This window comes from Rhinatrema bivittatum, chromosome 1 (genome assembly GCF_901001135.1).
Source record: "Rhinatrema bivittatum chromosome 1, aRhiBiv1.1, whole genome shotgun sequence".
NCBI classification, from domain to species: domain Eukaryota; kingdom Metazoa; phylum Chordata; class Amphibia; order Gymnophiona; family Rhinatrematidae; genus Rhinatrema; species Rhinatrema bivittatum.
Window position 1 is genome coordinate 417,302,154 of NC_042615.1, and position 26,863 is coordinate 417,329,016.

The 26,863-nt window shown below is 42.4% G+C and overlaps 1 protein-coding gene across 2 annotated transcripts in view; it reads right to left on the bottom strand.

Annotated features, from left to right (window-relative positions):
- The window catches only part of PAX5 (paired box 5), a 752,119-nt gene that overhangs the window by 176,836 nt on the left and 548,420 nt on the right, over positions 1-26,863 (bottom strand). For both annotated transcript variants that reach the window (XM_029602903.1, XM_029602894.1), the window contains one exon: positions 18,941-19,042. In XM_029602903.1, the coding sequence (XP_029458763.1) occupies positions 18,941-19,042 (102 nt within the window). The remainder of the gene's footprint in view (positions 1-18,940; positions 19,043-26,863) is intronic.

Sequence of the window (26,863 nt, forward strand, 5' to 3'; positions counted from 1 at the left end):
CTGCATGATGCCTGTATGTAGTGTGGAAATATTTTTCTTTCTCAGTGATAGTAATAATTGTGAATATTGAGGGGAGGATTGGGGTTAAATGTAGTATACCACACATTTGAGGAAGGTATCTTAGGTGAGCTTAAACAGTGTTGAGACCTCTCAGTTGGTCAGTGGCTGAATTATTGGGATGGCTAATTGTACTGTGCCAATTGAATCTTACCTCTTGCCCCAAATTGAAATGAGAGATGTCCTGCAAGAACTGTGTTTGTATTTTATTAAAATTTGTTGATCACTTATGCCTAGGCCCTAAGCAATATACATAATGACATACATAATAAAACAAGAAATCAGACTTAAAACAAACTGAACATAAATAATCAACACTTACAAACGATATAACAATCACAAAGATCATAATTGAGTAATCTGAAAGCCAAGAGATGTTATGTTTGTAAAAGAATCATGCAAAACATGACCCAGCAGAAAGGATTTGAGGACCAGGATGCAGTATGTTTGCACTCAGAAGGTTACTGGCTTTTTGATGGGGGTTATGGGTGTGTGGGAATGTGCCCAAGTTATGCACAAGGCAGCAACCCTATCACTCTGTATCCAAGTGCGGAGTAAAGAATTTATCCTAAATTCAACATCAAACCCTAGATTCAAGGAGTCTCCAAATCGGCTCTCTACCTCCTTTGCCATCTTCACCACCTAAGACATTTCCTAGATGCCAATGCTTTTGCAACCATTGTCCAATTTTCAATTATCTCTCAAAGAGATTACTGCAATGCCTTCTATACAAGTATCCCCAAAGCCCTTAACCACCACCTACAACTTGTACAGCAAGCCCCTATAATAAGAAAGACAAAGAAATTTGAGCACATCGTCCTCATTCTAAAATCACTTCACTGGCTCCTGAGTCACTATCATATGAAATTCAAACTTCTAGTCATAGCCTAGGTATGGTACCTACCTACCTCTCTAGGATACTAACCCCCTACACACTTACTCACCAGCTATGATTACAAAAACAGGCAGGTCCAGAGCTTAACTGTGTATTGAGTAAAAAAGAAATTTTGTTTTGAATGTGCTACTTACTAACTTCATGGAGTACCCCCTAGTCTATGTATTTTTTTAAAGAGTAAATAACCGATTTACATTTACCTATTCTATTCCACTCATGATTTTATAGACCTCTATCAGAATCCTCCTCACCCATCTTTTCTCCAAGCTGAACAGCCCCAACCTCTTTAGCTTTTCCTCATAGGAGAGCCTTCCATCTCCTTTATCATTTTGGTCACTCTCTTCTGTACTTTTCCCAATGCAACTATATCTTTTTTGAGATGATCAGAACATCACACAGTACTCAAGGTGTGGCCTCACCAAGGAGTGATACGGAAGTATTTTGACTTTTGAGTTTTATTCTCCATACCTTTCCTGATAATTTCTAATAGTGTCCACTATGATGCCCAGCTCCCTTTCCTGGGCAGTAACTCCTAATATGGAACCTAACATCATGTAACTACAGTATGGGATACTTTCCCCCATGTGTATCACTTTGCACTTGTCCACATTAAATTTCATCTGACACTTAAATACCCAGTCTTCCAGTCTTGCAAGATCCTCCAGCAATTTTTCACAATCTGCTTGTGATTTAACATCTGGAATAATTTTGCATCATCTGCAAGTTTGATCACTTCACTCATTCTTCCCCTTTTCAGATAATTTGTAAATATATATTAAAAAGTACAAGTCCCAATACAGATCCGATGGCACTTCACTATTTACCCTTTTCCACTGAGAAAACTGAACATTTAGTCCTATTCTCTGCTTCCTTTTAATCAGTTTGAAATCCACAATAAGACACTGCCTCCTATCCCGTGACTTTTTAATTTTCTCAGGAGTCTCTCATAGGGCATTTTGTCAAATGCCTTCTGAAATCCAAATACACTACATCCACCGTTTCACCATTATCTACATGTTTATTAACTCCTTCAAAAAAAATAATAGATTGGTGAGACAAGATTTCTCATGTGTAAAACCATGCTGGCTGTGTCCCATTAAATAAACCATATATTTTTATATGTTCTGTGATTTTGTTCTATAGAATAGTTTTCACGATTTTTCCAGGCACTGAAGTCAGACTTACCAGTCTATAGTTTTCCGGATCATCCCTAGAGCCTTGTTAAAGATTGGCGTTACATTAGTCACCCTCTAGTTTTCAGGCATGATGGATGATCCCAATAATAGGTTACAAATTACCAGTAACAGATCTGAAATTTCATTTTTGAGTTCTTTCAGAACTTTGTGTTGTATACCAACTGGTCCAGGCAATTTGCTACTCTTTTAATTTGTACATCATCCTTATTACATCCAGCTTCACAGTGATTTTTATCAGTTCTTTTGAATCATCACCATTAAAAACAGTTACCAGTATAGGTTTGTCCCCAACATCCTCTTCAGTAAACACTGAAGTAAAGAATTAATTCAATCTTTCTGCGATAGCCTAACCCCTCAATCATCTAACAGTCCAAACTGACTCCTTCACAGGCTTCCTGCATCAGATATATTTAAACACATTTTTAGTATGAGTTTTTGCCTCTAAAGTCAGGTTCTTTTCAAATTCTTTTTTAGCCTGTTTTGAAAGAATTTCTTTTGGCTAAAGTAGCCTCTTTCGGCTCACCTTTATGCCAGCAGTCATTTTGCCTTCCTTCCACTTTTCTCAATATGTGGAACACATCTGAACTGGGCTTCTAAGATAGTATTTTTAAACAATGACCATGCCTGATGTAAACCCTTAACCTTTGTAGCTGCACCTTTTAGTTTTTTACTATTTTCCTCGTTTTATCAAAGTCTTCTTTTTGAAAGTTTAATGCTAGAGCTGTAGATTTACTTAATGTCCTCCCTCATTAATTAATTCAAATTTGATTGAACTATGATTACTGTTGCTGAACAGTCCTACCAGCATTACTTCTCACACCAAATCCTGCCTTATACTAAGAATTAAGTCTAAATGGCTCTCCCTCTCATCAGTTCCTAGACCAACTGTTCCACGAAGCAGTCATTTATTTAATCTAGAAACTTTACCTCCCTATCATGCCTAATGTTACATTTGCCAGTCAGTATATTGGGGTAACTGAAATCTCCATTATTACTGAGCTGCCAAATTTATTAGCTTTCCTAACCTAACATAGTAACATAGTGTAGATGGCAGATAAATACCAAATGGTCCAATCAGTCTGCTCAGTAAGCTGCTCATGGTAGTAACTGCCACTCAGTGTAGGCTGCTCCCATGCCTTATGTTAAGGGTAGTAACTGCAACTCTATACAGGATACCCCCCATTCTTCCCTTTATTCATTTCCAACATCTAGTATTTAGCAATCTACAGTATCTATCTCATGCCCTTTTAAAGTAATTTACTGATTTCGTCCTTACCACCTCCTCTGGGAAGGCATTCTAGGCACCCACCACTTTCCATGAAGTAATATTTCCTGATGTGGTTCTGAGACGTCCTCCCTTGTAGTTTCATTTTGTGACCCCTAGTTCTACTGTTTCCTTTCCATCGGAAAATGTCTGAAATGTGCGCATCCTTAATACCTTTCAGGTATCTGAAGGTCTGTATCATATCTCCCCTGCACCTCCTCTCCTCTAAGGGTCACCTTTCTCTACACTGCTTCCATTCTTTTTCCCTCTCTTTTGGGATACAGTCTTCAGAACTGAACACAGCACTCCAGGTGAGGCCTCACTAAGGACTTGTACAAGGGCATTATTACTTCCTTTTTCTTAGTCATTTTCCCTCTCTCTCTATGCAGCCCAGCATTCTTCTGGCTTTAGCTAACACCTTATCATATTGCTTTGCTACCTCCAAATCACCAAACACTATTGCCCCAAGGACCTTCTCGGTGTCTGTGCACATCAGTCTTTCGCCCCACCGCATACAGCTCTTTTGGATTACCGCACCCCAGATGCATGATTCTGCACTTCTTGGCATTGAATCCCAGATGTCAAACCTTAGACTACCCTTCAAGCTTCTTAAATCACTTTTCATTCTCTCTATGCCATCAGGCATGTCCACTCTGTTGCAGATCTTTTTATCATCCACAAAAAAGACAATCTTTACCTTTTATCCCTTGCGCAATGTTGCTCATGAAGATATCGAACAGAATTGGTCCTAGAACCAATCCTTGAGGCACTCCACTTAACAATGTTCTCTCCTCAGAGTGGGATCCATTTACTATTACACGCTGTCTTCTGTCAGTCAACCAGTTTGTTATCTACTTCACCACCTTGGCTCCCAATCACAAACTTCTCATTTTATTCACGAGCCTTCTATGAGGAACCATATCAAAAGCTTTGCTGATATCCAAGTAAATTATATTGATTGCTCTTCTTTGATCCAATTATCTTGTCATCCAATCAAAAAAGTCAATCAGGTTTGTCTGATAGGACCTTCTCCTGGTGAATATATGCTGCCTTGGATCCAGCAACCCACTGAATTGTAGATAGTTCATTGTGCTTTCCTTCAACAGAGTCTCCATTAATTTTCTCACCACTGAGGTGAAGCTGACTTGCCTATAGTTTCCAGCCTCCTCTCTGCTACCACTCTTGTGAAGCAGGACCACAGCTACTCTTCTCCAGTCCTTCGGCCCACTTCAATTTCCAAGAATGTATTGAACAGATCTTTCAGCAGACTTGCCAGCGTGTCTGAGTTCTTTTAGTGTCCTGGGATGCACTTCATCTGGCCCTATGGCTTTGTCCACTTTCAGTTTTCCTAGTAACTCCCAGACATTCTCTTCTATAAGTGGGGTTAAATCTACCCCACTCCTATCCATGGTTTTTTCAGCCAGCAATGATACTTCTCCCAGGTCTTCTTGTGGGGACTTGCCAAAAGTTCCTGGTGGTCCAGCGGGGTCCGGGAGTGATCTTCTGCACTCGGGCCGTCGGCTGCCAGTAATCAAAATGGCGCTGATAGCCTTTGCCCTCACTATGTCACAGGGGTAGCCCCGGTGCCATTGGTCAGCCCCCTGTCACATGGTAGGAGCAGAAGATGGTGCTGGCCATCCATTGCTCCTACCATGTGACAGGGGCTGACCAATGGTACAGGTAGCCCCTGTGACATAGTAGGTCAAAGGCTATCGGCGCCATTTTGAATACCAGCAGCCGAGGGTTGAGTGAAGGAGATGGCTCTCGGACCCCCCGCTGGACCACCAGGGAGTTTTGGTAACTTGGGGGGGTCAGAAGGGTGGGGGGTTTGTTTAAATTCACTCCTTTAAGCGGTCAAATTATTCGGCGAAGATTCGTTGTATTCGTGGGGAATCACGATACATTTCGCTTCCCCACGAATACAACGAATATGGCCCTATATGTTGCAGATTACCAATTTGTAGGGATTGAATGCACATCCCTAGTATCCACTATTTTACTACTTCTTGCAGATTCTGCAGTAGGAATACTCCAAACTACATCTGGCAGAGTAAAATCTCCAATGAGCAACAATTCTCCCTTCTTTCCCATCTTTTGGATGTCTTGATCTCTGTCCAGTTCTTCTGTTTGAGTTGGAGGCCTGTAGCATTTCATTATCTGTCTGTTCATTTTGGCCAGGTGGATGATAGATACCCCCACCTCTAACTCTTTCCCATCACACAAGGAATTTCCACCCTTAAGGATTCTACTACTGTGCATTTAGTCTCCTGCAGGATCTTTGTCCTGTTGGACTCTATGCCATCCCTAACATAAAGTACCTCCTCCCCCCTCCCCTATCCACCAAGTTGATCCACCCTATCATTGAAATATAATTTGTATCATGGTATAGCACTGTTTTGTTGGTTATCCTCCTTACATCAAGTTTCTGAGATACCAATTATGTCTACCTCTTCATTCAGTGCTATACATTCTCCCATTTTATTTTTTAGACTTCTGGCATTAGCATATAGACATTTCAAAGTATGTTTTTTTGTTGGTATTGATAATCTGCTGAATCAGAACTGTTTCATGTTTGGCTAGAATTTATGGGATGGGAGGAACCTTGGATAGGCACTATGCAGAAGAAGCAGAGTTTGATGCTGCATCTTGAGCAGGAGTCCTGACAGGAGTGGTTGGGTCCTTGAGAGTCAGTGCAAGTTCCAGGTTCCTGAGGGGGTCTCCTATTAGAGACTGCTATTTTCCAACAAGTATAGGGTCAGGGACCTCTTTGTTACTCCCCTCACCTCAGTAGTTCTGTTACTCTGGCTAAAAGTGTTCAGGGCCTCCCTGTCTGTGCTAGCTGCCATTCTTATCTCCTATAAGGGCCACTATATTGGTGCAGATACCACATCCTGTGCTGCTGGGTCAATAATCTTTCCAAGATGCAGTATTTACTTGGTTTTGTGAGGAATAAAGTGCCTTTATGTCTCCTTGTGTTTGTGAATTGACAGTCAGATACAAGCAGACTTGAGCCACACATACAGAACAGCGGCCTCCTTGCAAACCCATTCCTGTACTTCCCATGATCGACCCACAGGAGATGATCATTTGCAAGGCAACAAGTGGGAGGTGAATAAGAGTGAGTGCCTGTATGGCTGGATGCATGTGCATATCTTTTTGTCCTTTTGTGTCAGTCCAACACAGTCTGCGCCTATAGCTGTCTATGTAAAGGAGAATAATTTCTTTTGCCCATATCTCCAAATTTCAGGCTTCATGTGGCTCTCACCAAAGCTTTGACTACATATGTATGATATTATACATTTATAAACTGCTTACATATTACTATTTATACTGATGCTTGCAGCAGTTAATTCCTCAGATTCCATTACATTGTGTGACTGCTCACTCTAAGGTGTTCCAATAAAGTTCTTTTTGAAGATTTCCTCTTAACCTTTTGTCCTGGTAGTCATGCTGAACAGTTTCCATTAAACAGCATGTGTTTACCTAATCCTGACATTTTCAATGATACGTAAATCAAATGGATTTTTCTCTTGCAATCAGAAAAATAAAAGAATATATATTTAATCGATAACTCAGTTTTATGCAAAGTCATCAAGAAAGACAAGGGTGTATCACATTTCAACAAATATTCATGAAGGATACCATTAAGTGAATAAAACAAATATAAAAAATCTTAAAAGGTGAAAGAATGAATGACAAAACATCTTTCAGAGCCTAACTCAATTTACTCTTTATCTGGACAAGAATGCAATGCATCAGAGTTTATGATATTCCTGTTAAATCTTTAAAAAATAGTTTATGAAATTGAAACTTTTGCTAGCTAGGTAGAAACAGAGTTATTTCCTTGTTTGACTTGCATTTTGTTTTTCAAACAATTATAAGTGGGTGGTTGCTGCACCTATAATACCCCCTTTCCTGCAGTAGTGCATGGGCGACACTTTTAACAGGACACCTGGGCAATACCACTCACCCCCTCCTGGGTGGTCTGACGGAGGAGGTGGACCTCTAATCCAAGCAGTTCACCAGTCAGAAAAGGAAAGGAATGCATGCATCCTGGGCCTGCCGCACAGGTAATGTCCCAGGCTGCACGGGAAGGCAAGTCACATAGCCACATGGCAATACATTTGAGTTCTGTCCCAACATGCCATGCAGCCCAAGACAAAATCACAACCAGTGACTGGCCTCTGGGGATGATTGGCCAGTTGCCAAAAATGAGGGGCAAAGCTTGAACAAGAGGGAAGATGAGTTAATTTCCCTTCCTTTTGGCTTGCTGCCTCCCCTGCAAGCAGCCTGTGCTACTCTGGGAAAACTGCTCAGCCAGTCCCAGTTTTTCAAATGGACAGGCACAGCTTATCGTATCTATCTTAAATGGACAATTTGGGAAGATTTCCTCCTGTAGTCTGCCTTTTTAGTGGCCGGGCACTTTTCCTTTGGAAAATTAAGGCAGATATTATAATTATTTTTTCCTTTCAGGGCATTTGTATTGTAGTGCCATTGCCCCATGTTGCAGTCTGTCCGAGCTTGTTCCCCAGAAGCCAGTCATTGAAGCCAGCACAGCATCAAACAGATCACAGGCATGTGAGTACCGCTTAGAGCCTGCAGTACTGCAATTCTCTTAGCAAAAATGCCCAACAGTGGGTAGGGATGTGAATCGTTTTTTGAGGATTTAAAATATCGTCCGATATATTTTAAATCGTCAAAAATCGTTAGAGCCGCGATACAATAACAATTCCCCTGATTTATCGTCAAAAAATCGTAAATCGGGGGGAAGGGGGAGGGGAAGGGGGAGGGCGGGAAAACCGGCACACTAAAACAACCCTAAAACCCACCCCGACCCTTTAAAATAAATCCCCCACCCTCCCGAACCCCCCCAAAATGCCTTAAATTACCTGGGGTCCAGAGGAAGGGTCCCGGTGTGATCTTTTACTCTCGGACCTCGGACCTCCGTGCGTTGTAGAAACAAAATGGCACCGGCGCTACCTTTGACCTGTCATATGACAGGCCGGCGCCATTTTGTTTTTTTGTCCCCCGCCGTCAGGAGCATAGGAGATCGCTCCCGGACCCCCGCTGGACCCCCAGGGACTTTTGGCCAGCTTGGGGGGGCCTCCTGACCCCCACAAGACTTGCCAAAAGTCCAGCGGGGGTCCGGAACGACCTCCTGCAGTCGAATCGTTTTTCCATACGGAAAAACGATTCGCGGTAGGAGATCGCTCCCGGACCCCCGCTGGACCCCCAGGGACTTTTGGCCAGCTTGGGGGGGCCTCCTGACCCCCACAAGACTTGCCAAAAGTCCAGCGGGGGTCCAGAACGACCTCCTGCAGTCGAATCGTGTTGCCGAATGGCCGGCGCCATTTTGCGCTACCTTTGACCTGTCATATGACAGGTCAAAGGTAGCGCCGGCGCCATTTTGTTTCTACAACGCACGGAGGTCCGAGGTCCGAGAGTAAAAGATCACACCGGGACCCTTCCTCTGGACCCCAGGTAATTTAAGGCATTTTGGGGGGGTTCGGGAGGGTGGGGGATTTATTTTAAAGGGTCGGGGTGGGTTTTAGGGTTGTTTTAGTGTGCCGGTTTTCCCGCCCTCCCCCCCCCACTGGACCCCAGGTAATTTAAGGCATTTTGGGGGGGTTCGGGAGGGTGGGGGGATTTATTTTAAAGGGTCGGGGTGGGTTTTTAGGGATGTTTTAGTGTGCCGGTTTTCGATTTACACGATTTACACGATATTTAAAAAACCCAAACTGCGACGATCCGATTTCCCCCCCCCCCTCCCAGCCGAAATCGATCGTTAAGACGATCGATCACACGATTCACATCTCTATCAGTGGGTGTCTGTGGTCAGTAACGGATTTAGGGCTTTGACACTTCTAGACACTGTTGATTCTGTGGCCCCCCTGCCCCCCACTCCCAATAAGGTCAGGCAAAAGTGAGAAAAAGGTCTAAGGCATAGCCCCACAGTTCACTGCAGCAGCTCAGGGGTGGGAAAAAATTAGAAAATGTTGAAGCACACTGGCAAACATTCCCATCTTATTCATTACATTATAAAAATGAAGCAATTGTCCAACCTTGTTTATGCCTGTATAATTTAATTATTCTTCATTAGGTGAGAAAAAGAAATCTCAAGCATTAGAAGAGTTAGAAGCTCTCAGGGATGGGGAGAAAAAGGAGAGGGCCAGAAAGGGGGTGGAGAGAGAACGAAAGGGCTGGGGAGAGGTAGATAAGATTGGATATTGGGGGAGGAGAGGTAGATAAGACTGGGGGATGGGGAGGAGAGGTAAATAAGACTGGATATTGGGGGAGGAGAGGTAGATAAGACTGGGGGATAGGGAGGAGAGGTAAATAAGACTGGATATTGGGGGAGGAGAGGTAGATAAGACTGGGGGATGCGGAGGAGAGGTAGATAAGTCTGGGGATTGAGGAGGAGAGGTAGATAAGGCTGGGGATTGGGGGAGGAGAGGTAGATAAGACTGGGGGATGGGGAGGAGAGGCAGATAAGGCTGGGCATTGGGGGAGGAGAGGTAGATAAGACTGGGGATTAGGGGAGGAGAGATAGATAAGACTGGGGATGGGGAGGAGAGGTAGATAAGGCTGGGGATTGGAGGAGGAGAGGTAGATAAGGCTGGGGATTGGGGGAGGAGAGGTAGATAAGACTGGGGGATGGGGAGGAGAGGTAGATAAGGTTGGGGATTGGGGGAAGAGAGGTAAATAAGACTGGATATTGGGGGAGGAGAGGTAGATAAGACTGGGGGATAGGGAGGAGAGGTAGATAAGACTGGGCATTGGGGGAGGAGAGGTAGATAAGACTGGGGATTGGGGAGGAGAGGTAGATAAGATTGGATATTGGGGGAGGAGAGGTAGATAAGACTGGGGGATGGGGAGGAGAGGTAAATAAGACTGGATATTGGGGAGGAGAGGTAGATAAGACTGGGGGATTGAGAAGGAGAGGTAGATAAGGCTGGGGATTGAGGAGGAGAGGTAGATAAGGCTGGGGATTGGGGGAGGAGAGGTAGATAAGACTGGGGGACGGGGAGGAGAGGCAGATAAGGCTGGGCATTGGGGGAGGAGAGGTACATAAGACTGGGGATTAGGGGAGGAGAGGTAGATAGACTGGGGATGGGGAGGAGAGGTAGATAAGGCTGGGGATTGGAGGAGGAGAGGTAGATAAGGCTGGGGATTGGGGGAGGAGAGGTAGATAAGACTGGGGGATGGGGAGGAGAGGTAGATAAGGTTGGGGATTGGGGGAAGAGAGGTAGATAAGGCTGGGCATTGAGGAGGAGAGGTAGATAAGGCTGGGGAATGGGAAGGATGGGAGATGGGGAAGAATAAGAATGTGGGGAAGATCCAGAATCTGAGATGGGAGAAGAGGATGGGGGTACTGGGATTGAGGAAGGGCAGGAGGAGGTAGGAGTGGTTGGGGGGTGGGTCCCAGGATCTGAGGAGAAGGGAGAGGTAGGAAGAAAGGGAGGGAGATTCCAGGATCTGGGGAAAAAATCCAAGGTCAAGGGAGAGAGAATTTGAATTTCATTGCTGGGAATGTGGGAGCAGGCAGTATCCCTACCATGCTTCAGCACTGCTCCCCCTTGTATCCCCCTCTCTAACCTCCCACACAATTTGGCATCTATAGATATAGATATATATTTACACACACACAGCCAGCACCAATCCCTTCCCTCCTTCTCTTTTCTCTCACTCTCACACAGTCACATTCCCCCTGCACACCCTCAGCCTCCCTTCTCCCCCCTCCCTCCAATGATCCCCACAGCCCCTCCTAACCCCTCTCCCCCCTGCACAAAAAATGATCCCCCTTTGCTCTGCATATTCCAGGCTCACCCTTCCCCTCCCCTCCCCTCTTTTCCCTGAATGACAGGAAAGGAGGGCCTGGATTAGGGACCAGGTAGCTCTTCTTTTCTTGGCTATGTGCTCCAGACTCAACGCCTTCTATTCTGTTCCCTGCTGGCCTTTTGGAAGGAGAGAGGCTGGATCAAGAAATAGAGGGCTGTTCTTTGCTAAATGAGATTTGCACAGCTGAAAGGCAGCAAATCATCAGTCAGCCTTCTGGCCCCAGATTTTTGCCGCCCTGGGCGCAGACATAGTGTGCCTGCTATTGACAAACCCAGGCCTGTCTGTGGCACTGGCCCCTCATATCCCACATTGAGCCTGGCTGGTCCATGAGAAGGGGCAGCCCTAGCAGGGAATGGTGCAGCGAGGCAAGAGGGCCCCAACCCGGACTCTGCGAAGCATATGGGAGTTTCTGACCAGCAGGGGATAAGATGCCTGAAGGACTGAGGAAGGTTGGGGTGCAGTCCATTGAGCATCAGGGAGGGAAGTGAAGGTAGTGGGGGGGGGGGGCGGGGGGGGGGGGGGGGCGGGCATGTTACCAGGTGTAGCAGAGCAATGTCACAGCTCCAGAGATATGAGGTGGCCAAAAGAGGGGGCAGTCACAGAAAAGTGACACTATGGTAACCCTTTCAGCAGTGTGGGGCCAGTGGCACAGCGAGGAGGCAGCCAACCAAAATGCAGCAGTAGAGATGATGCCATAGAGCACAAGGCTGGTATCCATGGGGAAGGTGAACTCTCTCTTAGGAGCATTCAGGCATCAACATCCCATTCTGTAGTCCTTAAGCTCCCCACCTTATTAAAAGAACTGAGTGAAATCTTGTTCCCAGAGCAGATGGAGTGGTCAGAGTAGCTTAGTAGGAGTAGGGGGCATGGAAACAATTTATTTCTGGGCAACCGTAATCGCCCCTCAATTGAGAGGGACCAGACCTGGTGGCAAGGTCCTGGGCATTCAGCAATGAAGTCACTCAGCCATTGGGAGAGCAACTTCAATTCATAGTTCCGTCTAGGCTGAGCACATGAGGATTGCTCATATATTTCGGTCATCGCTAACAGGTTTTACATGGTTGCTCCCATAATTTTTTCTTTGTGCTATATACAGAAATGCAGTGCTAATGCTAGAGCTCAAAAATTGCTGGTTTAAAAAAACTGCTGCTCACACGAAAAAAAAATTTGCACACACTCCATGGAAGGAGCTGCAGGGGCCCGCAATGATCCTGACTGACACAAGGGCACAGGGTCTCTCAGTACTGGGTACAGAGGGAAAGACTTGAGTGCATTCACTGTAGTTTTGAAATGGGAGCTAGAGGCAGCAGATCTCTGGAGGAAGTAGTATGGAACATATTATTCTGGATAAATGTGGCCACCAATGTTGCAGTGTTGGGGCTCCTTGTACTAGCTGTACAGAAGCTCAGTATATGGCGAACAGTGGCATACTTGGCTTATACACAGCAGGAGGATAGCACCCCTGGAAGCACTTGCTACTAATCTCTAAATATTGCCTCCCATGCATAGTATGAAAAGAGTTTATACAATTTAGGTTCTGGGGCACTCCATTTCCCGAGCAGAGAGGGTAACATGGATGGACCTTCAGTCCATGTGCTGGGAGAATGGATCAGTCACAGCGCAAGTCTGCTTGATGGCATGTATGGTATGCACTGGGAGAAGCTCATCTCCTTCCTGTGCCAAATATTAACTGGCCTAGCACACCCTGGCAACTATCTGGATGTCCTTGTGATATAACTTGGTGGTAATGATGTGAGAAGACTTTCTAGTCAACAGGTCGTGAAGAGTATAACCAGTGATATGACTCATGTTTTTCCTATATTGGTCCAAAATTATCCCAGGTTCACACATTTGAGACTGCATTAGGGGAGTGACCAGGATCAACAATCCAGTGGGCAAGGTGGTCACCCTGTCGGGCTGATCAGCACATGCACTGAAGCAAAGTGGAAATATCTTGCATGGATCTGTTTAAGTGGGATGATGTGTACCTGTCAGATTCAGGAGCAAGGTTATTCTTGAATACTTTGCACTAGGCCCTAGCAGATCTTGGGTAGAGATTAGACGTCCCATGGCCACAGCAGGATATGTGGGGTTATTTCTCCCCCACCCAGACTGTAAGGTTATGCCCTTTCACATGGGGAGATATGCCTATGGTGGATGTTTGAGCCTTTAAAGTAGAGGGAAAGAGACTGATGAGCCAGCAAATGGAGGACTCCTACTCAGGCAGGAGCCCAGAGTCAAAAAACGCAACAGCCTCTGGCTCGTGGTATCATATATTCAAGGCCTTGAAATTAACGGCAGGCTTTTGAGTTGCTGCCTTTAGGCAGGGCAAGGCCCCACCACTCAAGGTGGAGCCTGGCAAGATACCACTTATACAGCTGGGACAGGGTGTTGGTACTGGAGGTGGCTTGGCCTATCGAGGCTTCAGGCATGCCCTGGTGGGCCAGTCAGTCCACTCATGTGACAGTGAATTTCATGTGCTCATGATTTACTGCATTCCATTCTCTGCTCATTCTCAGCCAAATCCTCCCAGTGCTGGTGGAAGAGCAATGCCCACACAAATGCTGTACTGCTACATGCCAGGCCAACCAGCAGCCAGCTCAGCTTGCTGCAGTCAGGTTTCTTTGCCATATACATAAATCAAGTTCTCATATGGTGCAAGGCAGATGGAGTGCGCAGCAACGCCCAGGACAGCAAACCTGGTGTTACTCACAGCGGCCCCACGTCTGCGGGAGCATACAGTGAGGCTCTACGCTCATTTCTGGGTTGGTTTTTTTTGCTTTTCCCGCAGCTGCGGTTCCAGTAGTCTATGTGTCTCTCTTATTTGTTTTTGTCCCTGCAGCTGCAAATGCAGTAGCAGCTCTCTGTGCCTGCATTTCTCTATGGTCCTTTCACTTCAGTGTCGCTAATATTTGTGTGTCTGCTCCCCATTCCCCTCACTATTGCAGTGGTGAAAACACTCCAGTTTGCCTTTCCTCACATGACCCCATCTCTCTCTTGCCATGGGAGGCAGCCAGCAGACCCTGCTACTGCCTTACCATGGCTGAAGGACTTAATCACGGATTTTGCCATGGCAAAAAATAACCCCACCCCCGTGCATCAGACCTTTACTTACTTCTTCCCACAGCAGGGCCATCAGGCTAGTAGGCCTGCCTGGATCCCTCCTGACCAACAATGTAAAAAAATTGTTTTTTTTTTTTACATATTCAGAGGGCAGAGGAGGAGAAAGAGAATGGGAGTGTTACAGGGAGCATACACACATGTGGGTGTATGTGTAAGTGTGTTCACAGGAGTGCATGTGTGTGTTTTTGAGCACATGCAAGGGAGCTTGTGTGTGTGTAGGTGTCAGTGGGTGCGAGGTTGCATGTATGTGTAGGTGTCGGGCACAAGGAAGCATGTGTGTGTGTGTGTGTGTGTGTGTACGTGTCACTGGGCGTAAGGAAGCAGGTGTGTGTGTGTAGGTGTTAGTGGGTGCAAAGGAGTGTGTGTGTGTGTTTGTGTCAACAGGTGTGAAGGAGCGTTGTGCGTATGTGTCAGTGGGTGTGAGAGAGTACATGTGTATAGGTGTCCGGTAGGTGCAAGGGCGCATGTGTGTGTGTATATAGGTGTCAGTGGGTGCGAGGGAACATGTGGGTCAGCATGTGTGCATGTGCACTCCCTCACCTCTATTAATCCAGAACAATCTCAGGGTTACTGGAAAGTATAGAAAGCAGGTAATTTTTTAATTCTTACTGTTTTTTTAATTATTGGGTTTTATCTGATATGTCTGTTTTAAAATAGTTTATAGGTTTTTGGGAAATTTGTGAAGTTTTATTTTTTTTTTTATAAAATAAGTTTTATTAAGAGATGTGCGACATATAGGCAAAACATTATCATACAAAATACAAGGCTAGCAAAAGAGACAGAAAATATACAACACAGAGACTTAAACGACATCCATGTCCCTTCCTGTTGCCATGTCCTATATATGAGTTTAATTATTGGATGTTCAACTGTTTTGTAATATGTATCTTTGTTTGTATGGCTTTACTATTGCTGATTTATATTTCTTGATTTAATTGTTTGATGTTTTATAAGGAATGATAATATTTTTCTTTTTCCATTGTTGCACTGTATTCAGGATCTAGCTTGTTGTGGTTTCCAATTCAGTTTTTGTCTGCACATTTCTATTTATACTTTATGGTCTCTTTATTCTGTATTTGGTGAGGGATGATCTGTGTTCTGCATGTGTGTTAGAGATGAGGTAATCTGCTAGCATGTAGTTTCTGGGTAGGAATCTATAAAGGTTTAGCTTGTTCTGGTTTCCAAATAGGTATTTTAGAGCCTGGTGTAATATTTGTAATGTTGATTTTTAATAGAGTTGTCAGTGTTTGAATGCTGGCTGTTATTGCTGTTTTGTTTTTGGAGTTTTACTATATTTTAATTGTAATTCAGTTTACCCAAGGCTTTCTGAGTGACAAATCCACACCCAACATGTGTTACAATAATCTTAATGCAATATGAGATCTAAATGTCTCTTTATTTTTTGTTTTGCAGGGTTTTCTAGTTGGCACTACAGCAGTGCATGCAAATATAATTTACATGCTGTTAGTGATACTTTTATCTCATAAGACTGTGCTTTGAATGGCCTTTTTAATATAAAAACTACTGTAAATGCATAATTTTTAATTGTGTGTGTGAGGAGGGAGAGGCTGAGGGTACAAGTCTGTAAGCTTTACTTATGAGACCTAATACTCTTGCACCAGCCCTGGTTGGACTGGATCCATGTTAGAAAGCAGGAATCTGGAGCTGTGTTGCTTTGGGTCCTGAGACTCTCTCCAGTCTTGGCCAGGGCTTCATTTTTCTTTTTAAGACTTGGAGGAACAGCATATATTAGTCTAGATAGGCAGTGCAGAGCCTGGGGAACCATAAAAGCAGAAGACTCTGTAGCACTCAGACAATGGGAAGGGGGGAGGGGGTACAGAAAAGTGGAGGCAAGCTACATTTAGAAAAAGGAAAGGGGTGAGCCAAGAGGAAATGCCTGTGCAATTTTGGGGAGGCTTCTGTAGGCTGGAATTTCCTCCTGAAAAGTTCAGCTAGCTGTAAAACCAGTGAGTCTCCTGGAATGGGGTGCTAAGAAGGGGTGGGGAGAGGGAGAAGGCTGCTGTAGGGTGGGGAAGGGCAGGCAGCAAGCAAAAACGTTTTAGATAATGATGTGGCAGTGCAGGAGTGGAGGCACTCACTGTGTGAGCATATGAGCAGCAGCACAATGACAGAATGTGTGTGTCAGAGAGAGAGAGAGAGAGAGAGAGAGAGACTGTGTTGTCTTTCTGCCTGACACAGAAAGACAACACATTTTCTCTTTGACACACCCATACACTGAGAGTGAGAGTGTGTGAGCATCTTTATGTCAGAGAAGAGAGCGACACCCACGCATACACCCTCTCTTGGACACAAAGTGGGTGTCTGAAAAGAGTGTGTGTGGGTGTTTGTGTCTGAGAGACTATGTGTGTGTCTGAGAGACTATGTGTGTGTCTGATACTGGCTGGCAGTGTGGTAGTCACATTACTTGGCAACTGGTTCAATAGCTGACTTGCTGGCAAGAGACTTTAATACCAGATCAGAAATCCAAGATATAATTATGAGAGATGTAACCAGACTTAGGGGCAGATGGCAATTAATTGCATGGATGGAAGAGGGCACGCAGCTCTGTTTTCTCACCCCTGGTCTAGGGCATGTTCTACTTAGTTATTTAGGAAAAATGTGAACATTATGTTGGAGATTTTTTGGCTCAATTCTGCCAGGCTCCAGATCACATAATCTATCTCTGAAAGGTCAGTTGGTGTGCTTTTGGGAACTGTTGAAACACACACTGCAAGCAAAATGCACAAGGGAGTCAGATACCCTATGGGCTGGTTTTATAAAAATCCCCCCGGCTGATATTTTCCTGCAATCCGCCCCTAGTTATTACCAACAACTCTGGAGTCAATGCTTAGCAAATGTGTGCTTGCTCCAAAGGGCATCTTCCTGCTATTTATTTATTTATTTGGTTATTTGTATTTATATTCCATCTTTCAGCCATTTCAAAGTGGATTACATTCAGGTACCATGGTTATGCTAAGCAGAGTGAGAGTGGGATGGGGAACTAGGGACAGAAGCTTGATATCTGAATACCTGCAACTCATCTGAAAAAGCTGCAGCTAGTTATCTCAGCTGAACCAGCAGTGTCAGTGTCTCTCTTCCCCTCCCCCTTAACAGAAGGATTGGGAGGCAGTATGCGGAGGTGGAGATGGGTTTGACTGCTCCAATTAGTGGGCAGCTGCTGCGCCCACATCCATTCCTAGGAATGTTTGAGTTCTGCTCACCCTGAGATTGTTGGGGAGCAGGGGGCACATGGCTGTACAGACTTTATCCCTTCCTTTCACCCTCCTACCTTCTCACAAACTCTCATCCCCCTTCATGCAACAACTTTCTTCTTTATTTATATTCTCTATCAGATAATAAAATAGTTTCCAACCTTTGGTGGCTCTGGCTTGATTTTGTGACTCAGCATCTTTATTCTTATTCTGTCTTCATCTCTATTCTTAGTTTGCCATCTCTCTGGTGTCCCTTTTCCTCTTCTTTTTCAGTGCTATCGCTTTCTCTTTTGCTCTCCCCTTCTCTTGCTTTTTTTCTATTAATCCTACCTGCTCTACTTTCACAGTTCTTCCTCTTTCTCCTGCACTCTCTCCCTGCCATTCCTCATCCCCTTCCTTCTACATCACCTGAATTCTTCCCCCATCCCTGGGTCCTGCCATCTCTGCTCTTCTCTCTCACCACTTTCTTCCTTCCCATTCCTACCTTTTCTCTCCCCTTCCCTTACTCTCATCTTCCCCTAATTCAGCTTTCTCTCCTCCTTGTTATTGCTTTCTCCCTCCCCCATCTTGTTCTTCCTTTCTCTCTTTCCCCCACACTCATACTCTCCTCTTTCCCTCTTGCTCTCTCTTCTAGCTGCCCCTCTTACTCTCCCCACATTACTGTCACTCTTCTGCTTGCCCCTCCTACTCTCTCTCACACACACATTCTCTTGATCTCTCCTCTCGCTGCCCCTCCCAGCTCCTCCCTCCTCTCACTGCTTCCTCAGTCACATTCATACTCCTCTCACTGTACCCCTGCACATGCACACTCATACACACTCAGCTTTTTCTTCTCCCTCCTTTGATCTCTCACTCACATACACATGCAAACTTTTTTTTGCCCTCTCTATTCCCTCCCTTTTACAGGGATCTATGCGGGACTGGACAGGAAGACAGTGCGTCCCCATCCCTGACTGATGATTGATTCATTGTGATAGCCAGAACCAATCAGGTGTGGGAGATGGAGAATCAAAGGCAGAGCTTCTTCTTGCCTTGGACTCTGTCCTAGTGCCTGTCAACTAGACAGCACAGGCAAAGGAAAAAAGCAACTTGGTTAAGAGAAGGTGATTTCTAGGACCCAGAGATCCTGCGTGTTCTCCTGGAGACCCAGAGAAAGGGTTTTAAACCCGGAATCTCACAGATCAAATCCGAAAAGTATGCCTGCAACTCTCCCTCTTGCAGTAACAGGGCAACTGATCTGTTCCCCCTTTCCAAGCACTATAATCCTTTTATCTAGTCAGTATGCATCAGCAGCATACCAAAAAACAATATGCAGTTTGCTAGTTACTGGAAAGGTTATATTTTGTAAACTCACCAGGCACCATTCCTGTCAGTGTCGGAGCAGAGTAGCTGCCCTGTCCAGCAGGGGGGACGTGTGGAGGATATCCTGGGAGGGTTGTGCTTGCCAAATCACGACCTGCAGAATCAAACCAACAAATTACAGTGTGAGCATTCACAACAACTAGACATGTTTTAACATCTCCCTTAACACTCAGAACATAGGCTATGAATTTGTCATCACTACACTGTGAATATCAAAGTGGGATTTTTTTCTCTCAGTCTCAGTTTGGCAGCCATGGAAGCAATGATTGATTTAGGATTTTGGTGCCCCTAGGCACTGTTGGTGCTGTCTCACCCTGTCATCTCCTTTTCCCTCTCCCTCCCCCCCCCCCCCCCCCCCCCAAGGTTAGACAACAGGGGGCAAAATGTCTAAGGTACAATCCCCCCCTAGTTTCCTGTGGCAAGTCCTGTAGCAAAAATTTAAAAATTCTGAAGCAAATAGCAAACATTTCCATCTTTTACATTATATTACGAAACTAAAATAGTTTCACACTATATTTATTATTATAATTTATATTATTTTTATTGGAAAACAGCAAATCCTCAGCTAGCCTGCTGCCCCCCCCAGATTTCTGCTGCCCTAGGCACAGGCCTTGTGTGCCTTTGACAAATCTAGGCCTGCAGGGAAGACACTTTTTTCTTTATAGGCTGCCATTAAACAGGAAAGTCATGATAAAATGAAAGATGGGAAGAAAAAAGTATGCTTTCCAACTACATACGACAAGCAAAGGAGCTTATATACTGTAAGATTTGAACGTCACTTTCTATATCTTATTTGTAAATTTGTGTTCAGACTTAGTGTACTCTTAAATTGTTTATTATTTATTTCACTACTAAATCTAATGGCTGTAAATGGACTAACCAGAAAATGGGAAGTTCTTTACTCTAGAAGTTATTTGCCCTACAGAAATTCTGGACATAGCTTCTGGTCCTATAGTAAGTCTTAAAATTGACCTCAGAGAGTTTTATGAATTCAGAGCTATCTGTAAATGGCATGCTACAAAAGGAAAATAACTATTGAGAATTTAGTTCATGTTTATTATTATTCAGAGGGATAGCAGTATTAGTCTGGTGTAGCAAAACTTTGCAGGAGTCTGGTGGCACCTCATTGACTAATCAATTTATTGAAGCATGAGCTTTCGAGGACAGTGCCCATGTCATCAGATGCATTATTATTATTATTAATAATCTTTATTCAGATTTATTATGTTACTTTCCAAAGTTTGCACGAGATGAGTTAGTCATAAAAATAATAAAAACCAGTACAATAAAATATTTAAGTAAGCAGTAAAATGTTACAATGATTTCAAAACAGTGAAATAAAACCCAATAGAAATAATTACCTAATAAATTCAATCCAGAACAAATAAAATAACCTAATATAAAAATCTACATAATTAAAGTTACAATTAATATTCAAAATAGATTAATTCTTTAACCATAAAAATAACATTCAGTGACAATCCCCAACCTGACTGAGTTATATTGAATAAGCTTGTTGGTAAAAATCAGGTCTTTGTTAAATGTCTAAACAATATCGGATCATCAGTTAGACATGCTTTGTTCAGTTGCTGATTCCAAAGATGGGGATCAGGACTCAAAAGAAGCCTGATTATGAATCATAACTAATAATAATAATTTAAATTAAACAATAATTGTTTGTTAACAGGAGCTTGGTGACTTTAGGGCCTTATCCAATAATGATTTTTTTTCACAGGCCCATAACTTTTTGAAGCCACCCACATTGTCCACTTATGCCTATGGAAAAGCGACAACAAAAACAAAAGCAAAACTGCCTTAACACTTTAAAACCACAAGTACCACCACCATAGCAATGACTGACTTTGCCCCTGCACATCACTGATTTATGGAAACATGCATGCCTGAGGGACATATCTTCTGTACTCCAAATCAACAACTAATGTTACGGCATTAACAATAAAAGCAGATTAGACTATAAGCTTCAAAAGAGCATCAGAAAGAAAGAGAGAAATACCACTTTCACTGAGATCTTAAATAGCAAATGTAGCATATTCAGCCACTTAATCAGTTAAATTACTTAGCCAGAAAGAAAAAGGGCATTTCAGGGGCATTCCATGGAAGGGATCAAATATCTGGCTAACTTAGCTGAATATTGCATATATCTGGCTCAGAAGCAGGTCTAAAGTTATCCGGCCATGTGTGGCTGGATTACTTGCTACTTAATCAGATATCTTTACATGATATCCAGCTAAGTAGCACTGTTATAAGAATGAAAAAGCTATAAAATATAGGAGCCTCTGGGGCAATCCCATAGCGCCTCCCACCATAATAATCTTATGAAGGCCCAATCGGGCTGTACTCATCTTACCACCCCAAAACATTTTTTGGACCTGAGGCTCCTTCTTCCTTTTTTTTTTTTTTTTTTCACTATTTTCACCAGCCATCTGCCCCCGCCTTCCCTCCCATGCTTTCTGTGCAGCCTCTAGCTCCCCTTTTCAAACGACTAGAGGCAGCACTGAAAATGTAAGCTTAATGTAAACTAACGCTTCCAGCGCTGCCTATCTTAGAGCAGCGCTGGAGGTGCCGGGAGGGGGGCAGAGGATGAGATGGGCCGGATAATTTTAAGCAAGTATATTCAGTGGAACATTTATCCGCTGAATATACAGGACAAGTTATCTGGCTACCTGTAGCTGGACAACTTGTCCACTAAATGGCCTACTGAATATTGGCCTCACTATGTTTTTGAAAGGCAGATTATAAAAGTTTTAAATAAAATATATTTTTTATACCAAAATTCAAAATTTTGAATAATTTATATGGACAATATTTTACATACACAAACTGTAGTTTCAATTTAAGTTGTACAATTACTCTGTGATATCTATTGAGCATTGGGATAGCATTCTTGACATAGGTAAGTTCTTTAACAGACAAGCAAATAACTGAGGGACTCATTTATACTATGGGGCTGATGTACTAGCCTGTGGAATTTCCCACAGTTTAGTGGCCCATTTCCATAAAAGTTTGTTGCAAATGTAGATAAGTTCCATAGCAAATTTTCATGAGAAAATTTGCTACTGGGCCCAGCTGAAAAAGAAAACTGCACCTCAGTGCAGTTATCTTTTTTGAGAACACCGGGTTGCAAAGACATTTTTACTTGCTGATTTTCTTTTGATTGATTCTGAATTAATGATCCGCTTTCCATGATGTTGCATTACAGCGGCTAATAAATTCACAATTTTCGTAAACTTTCTCACAAACGGAGCCATGCAAAACCCAGACATGTTGGTGTCTTTATGTGTTTTGGGGCATTTTGCATGGTTTTTCACACATGGGCCCCATTTGCAAAAAAAAATTGCACTTTTGTTCATAAGCCTGTTTATCTGCAGTCAGATACGTTTTGGAGAAATTTACCAAGTCATGTAGCTGAGGACAATATTGGTGCAGTTGTATGGTATGAATTGTTCCCTGACTGTTTTGTTGTTGTCTACTATCATAAAAGTCACATATTCGTTATAAGCAAGCCGCTCCGAAGAATGGGTTTTTAATATGCGTTCTAGTGGAGCTCTAACATTAACTGAAGCACTAAAAGAAATTTTACTGTGGAAAATGTTGAAAATGTGAAGCTCTTGGTGAAAGGACATTCAGTCATCCCTCCCCGCACCTGAACCTTCCTACATTTCATGTTAGATCCTTTGCAATAATTAATTACATCTCTAGTGGATTAATTCCCATCTTTCTGGCAATTGGTTATATGAAAGGAAGATTTTTGTTGGTACCCTGTGGTATTAAAAGTGAAGAGTTTTCAGTTTTACACTGTCAGTGTAATGAGTTCTGTATGGGTTTGAAATGCCTGGGCCTAGGGATCTGTGTGTCATGTGTCTAGGAGTGACAACCCCCAGTGGTTAATTACTGCCACAGGATAAGAACTGATTTCATAACAAAATGAGAAGTTCATTATGAACTAAATATGAAGCTAATTGGATTCATTTTTTTCAGCCATTTGTACACAAATGATCCTGAGAGGAAGGACAATCATTGTAAGATCCAGTATCTACAAACTATTCGTATTTACTACAAAAATCATTGTTTATCATTCAAAATTGATTTTCCGCTTTATTGCTGGGGCTGCAAAATAGCAATCAAAATAAACAGTATAGACAAAACAAATTGAAAATATAAACTGTAAATGATAGAATATAATAATCTAAAAATGGCCCCCCTTGCTAGTGCAATACTGGACTATTATTTCAGGTATTTCCAAATATTTCCTAAAAACATTTACATTTTAGTAATACAACACTGAATTTTGGACCCATTTGACTTTTTGATTTAGAAGGTAAAACATCCACACTCTGGATTTTGTTTCCCCTTTTTTTCATTAACTCGCACATACGATGACTATCCCCTAGTTCTTGAGTTATAGTAAAGTTGTTGTAGATCCCATTTGAGTTTGGTTTATATTGTCCTAGTTTGTGCTATAGAGTACATTCTTGAGTTGGATAAGAAAACCTTTTCATAGGCTCTGGTATTTTTTTTCATTTAGTTTGAGTTTCCTTAGAACAAAGAAAAAAAGGAAGAAGTCAAAACATTCTTATAAGATAATGCATGCAGTTGCCATTTGAATAAGACTATTTTGAGAAGATGTATTATCCTTAGATCTTGACTGCATGCAACACAAGAAATTCAAAATCAGTTATTTGGACAATAGTATGCATATGTATATATTTGTCAACTTAATTGTTTTGAGGGTTCAGTGAATAGTGAACAGCTTTGTTTCTTCTGAGAATGAGTGAGCTATAAATTTGTCTGCCGCTGACATGCTGCTATGCAGTCAGTCCTGTTTGAGATGACATGAGGTCGTTTTTTTTTTTCATCCCAAGTGAATCTGAGGAGCTCTGGCAACTGTCAGTATTGTTACACTCCATCTAATGAGATTACAAACTTCATAGGTTCTAGTGTCTGTTTTGCCCTGCTCTATCACAGTGTTTTGTTTTGTTTTTTAGCTCATATATACTTTATGGACTATAAATCTAGAGCATTCACTGCCCTTAATGATTTTAACAGACAGAAGATATGAAGTAAGCACCCATCATTAGTAAAGTCCAGAAGTACGTACCCTCAGGCAGAATGACAATTTAAGCTAGAAGTGTATGCATATAATTTGCACATGGAAGATTTCTAGTATTGATACTTGATACTTAAGTGCTGGTTTTAGCAGCAGAAAGGCATGAATCAATTTGAAATCATAATCCATTCCAGATAAAACAATGAACTGATATTTTACCACCATCTGGATTCTGCCTTGACAGTGATTGCACAGTCATATTGTACTGAGTATCTCACACTTCTTTTGTTCATTGATGAAAGGCTTGTGTATGAGATGTTTAACTGCCACAGTCAATGAATGCAATAGTAAAATTGCAGATTATCTATTTGTTATAATGGCGACCAGTCAACCAATTTGCCATATCGAGCTGAACAGCTGATAACTAGCTAAAGATCTTGCACAATAGTACAGTGTATTTCATTCCCCGAGCACATTGCCAATATAGAATTTACTTCAGATTTATAGAGAGAAAAAAGGTTTTACACTAAAACTTTTGTTCACGTTTTAGAAAGTCATGAGAAATAGTGGTAGTGATTTCACAGGGCTTCTAATACCTCTTTGAGTAACACATGATTTCCCACAATCCTGAAATGAAGCTATGTCAAACCATCTCTAGTTTATGATGTTCTCTCACACATATTAAATTATGAGACACTTGTAGGGGAGAGGGGAGTGAATTCTAGATGAAAATGAAAATAGACTTCATATAAAATAGCTAATTTATAGCTGAATTAGAGTTGGACTGTGATATTACTCATGTAATAAAAAACTGCCAAACAGACGCAGAGCTTCTTATTTACTTTCATGTCTATGTGAAGTCACTTTTTCAGGAGTCTGCACAGTACTGAAGCAAGATATGCCTATTTCTTGCCTCAAGAGCTCAGCCTTTCTCAATCCCATGCCTCCTACAGAAGGCCTTGAACTACTGGACTGAAGCATATCCTGACCACTTTCCCTGTCATGAAAATTATGAACATCTGTTTTTTCATTCTGGAAATTGAATTATGACCAGATGGCAAGCTAAATATTATTTTAAAATTTGTATATTATGAATTATAAAAGTATAAAATAAATAGGAAAATCTACTTTATTTTCTATTTCAAGTGAACACTTATCTCATGATATGGTTTATTTTAATAGGTGAATAATCTGATCTGCCAAGAAAGTTTATTTCAGGGATGGCACACTCTAATCCTCGTTTGACACAAACAGGTCTGGTTTTCAGGATAGCAACAGGTTTTGCCATTTATAGCCTAGTTGGAATATAAAACAGTGAGACCCTGTTTCAATTTTCAACCCTTATCATGCAAAACACTTAACTTTTTAGCAACACTAATAACAAAGTAAAACAAATTGCGTACATTTGATTATTGTGATGGGAAAAAGTACCCACAGAGATTTGCACCTGGGTGTACGTTTTCCAGGCAAAACACTACATTAAATGAAGTTTTGAAAATCCAAAATAGCCTGTGATGTTGCCTCCCTCAACTTAAACCCACTCCTTGGAATGTCAATGCAGTATGCAAGTAAAAGTATGTGCACTGTGTATCTTTTCCAGCATTTAGAGTGGGCAATTATCAAGAGCCCACATGGTGGAAATGGCTATGAAAATTATCCTCATTTCCTGTTGCCTTGGTTAGATTGAAAGCTTTGAGGCAGAGATCCAATACACTTGTATGTAATTTGTTGTATAACATATTCTAAATGGTAATATAAATATATATTTTACAACTTTTGTTTAAATAATACTAATTAGATGAATAACATTTAAGTTATCAGTCTAAATGACTTTTGAATATGGTCCTCATTGTTCATAGCAAAATACAAGCAAGATTAAAAAAAGCTTAAACAGGCAATAAATAATAGGATTATCAAATGTAAACAGATAAAACCATTGTACTAATATAAGGTCAATATAAAGTTAACCAAATAATTGCATAAAACATTTACAGGTGCATTTTAAAAGCCCGGTGCGCCAAACCTGGGAGATATGTGCAAAAGTCAGTGCAGTGCATGTTGTGTGGATTTTACAAGGTGCCAGCGTGCGCACGTATATCCTGGTACATGCACATGTCAAAAGTTCAGAAAAAGGGGCAGGGAATGGGAGCGAGCTAGGCGGGTATGGGCGTGTCAGACAAAAGCCAAGAGATGTGCACATAAATACTTATGTACACAGACATGCACCGGGGTCCCCTGCCATATAACTTTACTAGTACTATGGATGGCATGCAAGTACAAAAAAAAAATCTAGGCTAGAGTCAGTTGGTTTTTAAGTGTTGCGACTAACATGGAGAAAGAGAAACTAATAAATTAGAGGGGGGGGGGTAAAAGTACTATCCCTAAACTGGATGAACTCGTAACTATGGCGTTAGGGCACGTCCCTTATAAAATTCCCTCACTTACATGGTACCATGGCATTTGCGAGCACATATACACGTCCATTTAAAATTTTACGCACATGTACACACCTTCAGTCTATTTTATACCATGCACGCATATATGCACATATGTTGTAAAATGGCCGTGTCCTTTGGCATGAGCCAGCATATATGCATACATGTGCATCCATGCAGCTGTTTAAAAGTTACATTCATATGATAAAGGATAAGGGTGAACCGGTAGATGTAGTGTTCTTGGATTTTCAGAAGGCGTTTGACAAAGTTCCTCATGAGAGGCTTCTAGGAAAAGTAAAAAGTCATGGGATAGGTGGCGATGTCCTTTCGTGGATTACAAACTGGCTAAAAGACAGGAAACAGAGAGTAGGATTGAATGGGCAATTTTTTCAGTGGAAGGGAGTGGACAGTG